The following is a 9,802-nucleotide window of genomic DNA, read 5'->3' as shown; positions in this document are numbered from 1 at the left end:
TAGACCAAATAAATGACCAACTAGGACTACTTAAGAAGAAAAAATAATAATTAAAGAAACAGAAGAATGACACATGTAGCAATGTAGGACCTACTAAGGCAAAGGCTAGAAGAAATGGTAATGGCTTCGCTAAATTTCTCTGGCTTGCATCAAGACAATCTCGCTGGGAGATTGAAATCTTGCTTCATCAGTAGGTTTGGGCATTAACATTCATGTTTTTCAAGGTGTCGCCTAGTTGATGAGGGGCTCCTTTAGGTCCAAGGCAACCAGTTACCCTATGTGCTAAGGCACCCCAACCCAAAACTTGATGATCTTGCCCACCATATATCATGAATTTCAGTCATTTCTCATCTCTATCCTTGTAAATATTCTATATTTAGACCTATATGATCCTACAATTACATTTAAATTAAAGATGATATATACTAGAAAATACGGCTGAGATATACATATTGTACTCATCTTGGGCCAAGGCCAATATTAATGGTTTCATCATTTTGATGTATTTTGAACCTTTCAATTGACATTCAGGTTCTCAAAAAAGGGTGTATTGTTTATTATATGTTTAAACACCGTTGAGATTTTATGTTGGTAGGTTCACATTCCTTGCTTTACCCGTCAAGAACTCGTAAATCAAGAGGGATCAACTGCTTAGATGGACATTGTGGCTAGATGTGACATTTGTGATCAGCAATGTATAATATTAATCTCGAAAACCAAGACTAATCCGGGTAGAAGTTTCTATAAGTGCCTTATCCACCAATCAAAATGTGTGACTGAGGCAAAGGGCAGTGCAAGGTTCGAAGATGCACTAGAGGCCCTTCAGTAGGACGAGATTTTTGGTGTTGCCCACGTTCCACGCCGGTATAGTTACACATCATTTATTTTTTTAATTTTCATTTGTAACACACTTCGTCTCCCTATATTTACAATATCTTTTTTTTTTTGGGTTTTTTACAATTACCATCCCAAAAACTTTACTATTTACTATTACCCCCCCCCCCCAAAAAAAAAACTTTCAAACAACTGTTACCCTCCCCTATTGCATACTAATCACTAACTGACCCCCACCGTTGCAGAACCGTAACGGAGGGGGTTAGTAGTGAAACTGTGCCATTGTCACGGATTTTCTAGGACCAAAATGCCCTTAGTAGTGAAATAAACCCTTCTTCAAAGGGATACCTTCACTTCATCCTCTTCACTTCACCTGTTGCAACAAACCAGAGGAAGAAGAAGAACTTCGTCTCAGTCCTCTTCTCATACCACGATTTCAGCCCTCTCTAGTTTCACTATCTACATCGTCTCAGGTGACATTGCAATTTTCGGCGAAGTTAAGGTAATACATCATGTCTTCTTCTCCTTATTTTCTCTCTTCGATTAGGGCATAATATCACAATGTCTTGTTGTACCCTTCTGATGTTTACTGTAGATGAAATTACCCTGCCCATCATAAGCTCACAATGCCTAATTTTGTTATCCCTTAGTTTCCCCTGCAATTTTTGGTGAAGCCTCTGATCTGACCTAATTTCAGAGAACTGTTTGCATCCAAGAAATTTGGGTGATTTCCGGTGAAGGCCCACAAGTTTGTATTGGGTTGAACTATCCTAGAAGTGACCTATTAAATCAATAATTTAGGGTTGAGATACATTATGAATGAAAATAGACAATGCAAGCATATAGGATTTATATGCTTCTTCCTCCATTGTGAACAAGACAAATGCTTTAGGGCCAAAGAGAAAAACCTACGGAGGCACAATAATTGCATTCATATTCCTCACCAAGTTTTAGTCAGTAACCATGAACTTTAATCCTTTGCTTGGATTTTATTCATTCTTGTAGTTGTGCCCAGCTTCTTAAACCTTTAAAGAGTATTTCACATATGGCTCCCTGGCTTACATAGCCACCACGAAATTGATAAAACCATACATTCGAACTCACCACAGAATTGATACAACCAACAATTCATCCTTTTGGAATAACATATCCTGGAAACGAAAAAATTACAGAGTCATAAGTAACCATCAGTAATCCACTTATAACAATAGTTCTAAAAGTATTTTAAATACTCAAGTAATCCAATTGGTGTGTGCCACCCTTGAATGGAATAAGCTGAAACTCCATATTTGATCTAAAATGCAGATGTCCAGAATATATGAAGTGTGTGGTGAAGATGAAAGTCCAAGAACTAGTGGTATTAAGGGTCCACTAGATTTAAAATTTAAGCTTTTCTTGACCAAGAGATCAAGGTACTCATTGAGTGGTCTTGAGAGAATGCACTTGTGCTTGGTTCTAGGACTTGGGGAACAAGTGGATCGTGATCTTTTTTGTCAACTCATTTAGATCCCCATGTACAAACACCCAGCTGCAAATGGGTTTCTAGTGAATGAAAAGCCAAGGAATTTCTGAAGAAATTATGGAAGTGGGTATTTGTTTGACAATTCATGAAAACATCAAATACTTCTTTGTTTAAAAAGGAAACAAAGACTAATTAATCTATGGCTTGTTCTCCTGGAATGTTTACAGGTAAGATGTCATATGGGAGTGTGAATACCGGCTGTGTAAGGTGGTTGAGGTTTCAAAACATGGAATGTTATTGCCGGAGGAGATCTACTGTGAGGATTTGGACAATCCAGATAGGCTGTATTATATTTATTTTAACAGAGACAATGGTGGTTGCAGATTTTTCAGATGGGTAGTACCCATTGGTGAAACAAGCCAATCTATGGATGCCAGTGATGCACCAAACAATGAGGGTGAAATAGAGCAGCAGAGAAGTGAAGAGATCGATAGTCTGAATATTAGATAGAATACTGTGGAGAAGACTGTAGCAATAATGAAGATCACAAATCAAGTAGTAATAGTTCTGATTGTATTGTACTGTATTTGGAATGTAGTGATTTAAGTTTGGGAATTTCAAAGTCATTTTGTTGAAGTCTATTTTGGTTAGTCTTGGGTTGTAATCATGGATGTTTTTTAGTTTTGGGTTGTAATGATCAATGTTAATTATGGTTGAATATTGTAGTGAAGTAGTATCTTGTGAACTGTTGTCTGTTATAAGAATATGGGTAGAATTAAGCATCAATGGTGTATGTTCAATACTCTCTTGAGCATACTTCACAATTCTTACCATTTCTTGCCTCCAATGCATAACAACCCTCTCCACAGGTATCTCAACAGCAGAATCTTGTAGAAATGATCCTTAAATTGTGGTTTGGGATGAAGCAGATGTCAAGTTGATTATATTTTGGAAACATATCAGATGTCAAGCTGGAAAAGTTGTCACAAATGGACTTGGAGGGGGGGTTTGTTTGTTCTAATAAAAATTGTAAATTAAACACAAATGGAAAAGTAGCCAGTTTTGATTTAACCAAGTATAACCAGCTGGCAAAGTCAAGTTTCTAAAGGGGAAACCAGAAAGATGGTTTAGAGTTGATTTGGATCTTATATTAGTTTCCCTACAAATTTTGCATTTATGATCTGAACAACAAAGATGTGGCATGAGCTAGCCAGCTCAGGTTTCAGCCATTGGAGCCATAAGAACTGGAAAATACAAGATTCTTTACTGTCACTGGAACAGCAATAGCCTGAACCTTCTCCAAATTTCTTCCCAATAGAACTCAAAACCAAACATTCCATACAAGACCCATTTCTTCCCTCAGCTTCTAGACCACTTTACTTTTAATCCTCAGAGCTACAAAATCTTCAACCAGAAGTACCTCATCAACAAAAATTATTGGGATCATGGAGGTCCCATCTTTGTCTATACTGGCAATGAAGGCAACATAGAATGGTTTGCAACAAATACTGGTTTTATTTGATTAAAATGCAGATATCAACCTCAAAAACAACTCCCTCTATAACATCATGAAGGTTGCTTAAACCCTACAGATCAACCCAGATTCAGTGAAACCACTGCACTACCAAAATATACTAGTAAAAATACCATTTTGTCACAAAGAATGAAATAGTGAATATTACATGGAAGTAAAGTATCACATAGCATCATTAACTCAATTGATCATTTCTGCTCCTCCAAACATCCACTGAAAGTACATAATAACAAAGTCATGTGCTTCCTCTGAAAACGCACATAAAGATCAAGCATGCTTTCTGAGCATGAGAATCCATTGCAGCCCCATGAACCCATAGCCATATGGTGAGAAAATGCTCAAACTATAAGTATATTTTTGGAAGAACAAATGATGATATTAAGCCTCTCATTTTCACTCAAACAATGATGAAATAAGTTCAAAAGAGGACCATCTTACTACAAGGTCTATCACAAAGAATTACTGAGTGAATTCTTATCTAACACAGTAGAAGAGACAAAGCAGTAAATAAGCATAAAGACCTTAAAGGACTTTATCAGTTGTCATCCTTCAATTGTCCAACTAGTCCTTATAAACAGAGAGAGAGAGAGAGATTCACAAATAAAGTTACTAAAAAATCAAGTCCAAAGGGCAAGAAAGCAGTCAAGCCCCAAATAAGTCAAGGACCCCAGTAGGAGTACATGTAAATAGTCTCTCTAAAGCCGGCCCTTAAATGGAGAGGCTTTCCAACAGTAGCAAAAAAAATTCACAATGAAATTACAAAGACCCATTGTACTTAAAAATGTTACAAACGACTTATAACCCTGCACCTTAATACCAGCGCAACCCCAAGACATATTTGTAAATCCGAAAGACATAGTTGCAGCATCTCATTGAAGTTGGCTCCTCAGCTCAATATCACCTCACCATATCTACAAGTCATGAAACAAATTCCAAGTGATCAACTATACTTAAGTAAATGTTAAACGTTTATTTTAAACAAGTCAAGTTAATCAATTTTTACACCCCATTGATAATTAGTAATTTAACTCATACCATTATTGTTGTGGGTTTGCTCTTCTGAATGCTATAACCTTTGCAGACTTGGCAACCATTTTTCCCACCTTCTCTTGTGCACACCCAATTGAAGTTGTAGTAGATTGCTATGAGGACCTCTGTGAGGACCTGGTTATCCTCTGTGAAGAGGTACCATTATCATCCCTGCTGTTTCTCTTTCTCTAAAAAAAGGCAAGAACAAAAACATTAGATCCTACATAGTTTTATCATGCAAAACTAAATATGACACTGAGTATGTTATCATGCCATACCTTAGGAGCACTGCGAGAAGTAGATGGTCTCTTGTCTTTATACTTGCAAGTCCTCCTGTTATGATCAGTACCTTCATAGAGTTGACATCTGATACTCCTTGTCTTCTTCCTTGGATTGCATGGGGCTGCCTCATCTGATTCTCTTCTCCTACTCATATGAGGTCTACCAATCCCCCTCTTTAATATTGGAGGAAGCAAGTCAGTCTCTTGTAGTATACTAAGATTACTCATTGGGTAAATTATTTCTTGATAGGTCATTAAATATCTTTCTATGGTGTACGCTGGATCACAATAGTCCTCTAAAGTTCCCTTATAATTTGGAATGCAAACTCCAGCTTGTTTACAAGGTAACCCAGTTGCTACCTAGACCCCACACTCACAGGTTGACTCAGTCATGTTAACAACATATCTTAGACCAGATCCATCTTATAGCTCAAACAGCTCTCTACCTACTGAAATGGGTATACAGTGCCTCATACCCTTCTGTACTGCCTCCAGTTTCTCACAAATTATTGGAGTCATCCTAGGTACACTAGTTAAGCCACTCTCATACCTTTTATGTAATATTTTCATCATCTTTACTCTAAGACCATCCACCAAAGTAAGGATAGGCTTACTCCTCAAGGGTCCTACCCAGTGATTGAATGACTCAGTACAATTGTTGGTGATGTGATCACTTTTGACTCTATGATCAAAAGCATGTCTTGCCCACATCGGTAATGGTGTCTTCATCAACCAATCATAGGCCCCTTGATTATCTTCCTTCATTTCATTCATAGATTTTTGGAATCCATTGGCATTATATAATTTGCATGCAGCCCATAACTGACTCCTCAGTTGAATGTCACTATCCCATCGTGACTTGAAGTTATTGTATAGGTGTCTGCAGCAATGCCTATGGTGTGCCTCAGGGAATAATGTTGCAATAGCTTCAATAAAACCCTATATATGAAAAGAATATTCACTAGTCAAAAACCTAAACATCATTAATATATTTCCATAACATCACAAATATAATGTTAATGATATTAGTCATACCTTCTGTTTATTTATCATAAATGTATATGGAAGTCCTGTAGGTGTGACTGGACCTATGGCATCACGTAAGCATTTGAGAAAGAATAACCAACTGTCAATGGATTCATTCTCAAGCACACCGTAAGCAATTGGGTACATGCCATTGTTTCCATCCATTGAAACAGTAGATACCAAAACTCCATCATATATTCCCTTCAAATGACATCCATCAAGGCCCAAGAATGGCCTGCATCCCTTCAAAAAACCTTAAACACAAGCATTAAAACGTACAAACAAACACTTGACCTGACGATCTACTCGGTATTCAACTCTGATTAATTCACTCTCTATCAGTCCATGTAAATATCCATTATGATATTCTATCGCTACTTGATTCTCAATGTTCACTCTCATTATCATGTGTGCATAACTTTTCAGTCTCCTAAATGTTTTTTTATGACTTGAACTATCTTCCCCTAGGGCAATCCATTTAGCCCTATACAACTGCATGTTGTAGGTCTCTACTGAATACAGATCTCTCAACATTTGTTCCATGGTTTTTAGACTCATATCTGGGTCCAATCTAATTTTGGACCCAATCTTTCCTTCTATCCAACGTGCACTTACTCCCTTAATTCTAACCAATTTCGTACATGTGTGAGTAGGAGTAAATGTCTTGATAGCAAATGTAATGCCATCTTTTAAACGTGAAGTATATATCTTCCATGGACACCATCTTCTTGCACATATTGCACTCACCTTTTTGTCCTCATTTTTTATCTTCAATGTCTTAAAACATTCTTGCACTTCATAATCCTTCAGGACTTCTCTGAAGTGCTGCCCATTCTTGAACAATTATCCAACTTTCAAATGGATTCTATTGCTTGGATCCCTCACTATATCAGACTAGGTGGAATCATCCTCTTCCTCACAATTTGATTCCTCTTTACTGTTCTCTTCCTCTTCTACATCACTTCCAAATTCTTCATACTCTTCATCACAACTCTCTGAACTCTCACTTAAATGATCAGATTCTTCAGCTACATAATCAGAATCTGATGTGTCATTGTTCACTTCCTGTTCCTCACCCTCAAGTACCCTACTAACTAATGGATTGGTTGGATCAGCTGATGGACTGGTTGCATCATTACTTCCCAAATCTATAGTGGTAGTAGTAGTTGTAGTAGATCTCACAATACTAGCACTCCTACACCTACTAGACATACCAACTTCAGTAAAAGAAACCCCACTATCATGCATACCTGCATGACTCCTATTGTCAAATGTGACTTGGCTATGAGATGCACTAGTTGACCCAAGAACAGTAATCTGACTGCTATTATGCATCACAGTAGCATCACCCTTCTGAACATTCATGTCACCATCACTTTGAAGATTTTTGGCACCATCCCTTTGAATATTTCTGGCACCATCCCTTTGAGGATTACTAAGGCCACCCCATCTTATATTAGCTTTTGGCCTAGTACTTATAGTAGATATATCAGTAAGGGGAAAAGCTGGATATGGTGCTCCAATCTCTGGTCTATTTCTTGCAGTATCACCCATAAACTGGACATGGTGTCCATTGATGGTAACCTGGTCAGTGTTGTTACCAACTTGGACATTGTAGACATACATGTCAATACAATCCACCTGAGTACCAAGCATGTTTACCATTTCCATCACATCTTTATCTGTCTTCACTACCATATCTTTCATTTTGTCAGTTGTCATATATTTGACATTGAAGTCCACAGATCTCCCTTTGGGAACAGTACTCATAAGTGAGTTATATATGTCAGATATCATATCTAGGTAACCATATTGTTCAACATCAATAATCTTTGTAAATGTGCCTTGAAGATAGTGGTACTGTACTTCAATCATTGTCATTTTGAAGATTAGAGACTGTTTGGCTGTATGGTATATGGATTTTATAGAAAAGTGGGAGAAGCAACAATTAATCACATTAGTCAAGAACAGTCATTAAAATTCAAGTTTGACAAATTACATCCAAGTATCAATATTATTAGATAAACTTCTCAACTAAAGAAACAAATACAAGATTATCCATTAAGTCAGGTACAAATTTATATAAAGTTCTTCACAGCACTAAATGGAAAAGAAGGGAAGAAGTCAGGGCCATTTATAGGTTCCAATTGCATTCCAAATGTTAAAGTGAGGATTTCAGTTTCAAGAAGGGAAGAAGTTAGGGCTTTTAAATGGAAAAAAATCATGCAAAAGCCTGAACCTTTGCCTATTTTTAGAACCAAATTTGCAGCACCCCATTGAAGTTGGGTCACATACAAGAAAAATGCAATTTACACAGTCAAACTACAACAAAGTTGGGTCACATTAAAAAAAAATGCAAGTGACAATGAGTGTTGACTTGGATGAAATATGGTCCATATTTCTGGTGGGATCTATGAGAACAGTCTCTTTGCTAGGGTCCATGCATTCTGTATTGGTCTTTGATTTCCAGAATTACCATGAGTGCTGGTTTACTAGGATTATGTTTAAAGGGAGGGTAGCTGCCTTCTCAGTTAATGAACTGAAATAGAATTAAGCAGCATTTCTATCAACATAGAAGAGAATCAACAAACTTGACTACTTAACTAGCTAAATCCCATGTACCCAGGCAAGAGATTGATCAAGGAATGCATTCTTTATGTAGCATCTTGAAGAAAAAAAGAGAAAATCTCTCTATTTCCAAGCAGAAATAGAACACCAAACACAGACGCCAAACATGTTTATGAACATGGTATGAAACACTTTTGCCATGAAGAAGCTTACATTGAATTTTGTAATTTAGAAAGATCAGTCTTAGATTCTCTATTCACCATGAGCATCTTTCCTAAAACTCAATTCACCTAGCATGTCTAAAATTGCAGCCCCCATTAGGACCATACACAAATGCACATGGGGTTTACTAGGCCAGCTGGCCACCCCTCTCACCCCACTTCACTCTCTCTCTGTCACATTGTCTCTCTTTTCCTCACTTGGCCTTCACCATCTAACACTTGAAACCCTACAATCACCAACACCTATTTACTCACTTCTAGACTAAAAACCATGGTCTTTCACTTGGTTCTTCTTCCCCTAATAATGAAAGATCATAATAGCAACAAATTACTTAATAAATTCGGAATCTGTACCAAAAATAAAGTATTTCTTTTGACGAAATAATCATAGTAAACCAGCACTCATGGTAATCCAGCAAGGCAAGGGTTCATATGATTTGCAGAAGCTACTTTTAATTTCCCATAATAATAGTCACAAAGATCGGTTCAAAAAACCATGACAACTATGGCTGTACTGTAAGCTATTCCCAGATCTTCCATCAGAAAAAATGGGCATAGCCACAAAGCTATAAAAATGGATCTTAAAACAATTTGGAATTAAACCATTTACAATGGATCTTAAAACAATTTGGAACAAGTTTTGTATTCAAATGTGTGAGCTGGTCCAGCATGCTCATACCCATACCCGAAGCCCATTCCATCACCATCGGTTCAATAAAATGAAGTTACTACACATAAACAACTAAAAATGGAAAACGAAAACTCTATAATACATCAAAATAAAGAGACAAATTACATAGATGAAGGTGAAAACTAAAGTCCCAAACCCAGAACAGAAACCCTAAAA

General features: G+C 37.1%; 1 protein-coding gene across 1 annotated transcript; it reads right to left on the bottom strand.

Annotated features, from left to right (window-relative positions):
* Nucleotides 1–7,060: 7,060 nt before the first annotated feature.
* Nucleotides 7,061–8,047, bottom strand: LOC122643475. The gene has a single exon (XM_043837092.1). It carries the CDS (start codon nucleotides 8,045–8,047, stop codon nucleotides 7,061–7,063), a length of 987 nt encoding a protein of 328 aa, XP_043693027.1.
* Between the last annotated feature and the right edge of the window lie 1,755 nt (nucleotides 8,048–9,802).

The sequence above is a fragment of the Telopea speciosissima genome, chromosome 10, assembly GCF_018873765.1.
Source record: "Telopea speciosissima isolate NSW1024214 ecotype Mountain lineage chromosome 10, Tspe_v1, whole genome shotgun sequence".
Taxonomy (NCBI): domain Eukaryota; kingdom Viridiplantae; phylum Streptophyta; class Magnoliopsida; order Proteales; family Proteaceae; genus Telopea; species Telopea speciosissima.
This window is presented reverse-complemented; position numbering and strand designations above follow the sequence as displayed.

Bases quoted from the DNA above. Each gene is read 5' to 3' on its own strand.
- LOC122643475 (XM_043837092.1), bottom strand. From the start codon at position 8,047: ATGACAATGATTGAAGTACAGTACCACTATCTTCAAGGCACATTTACA.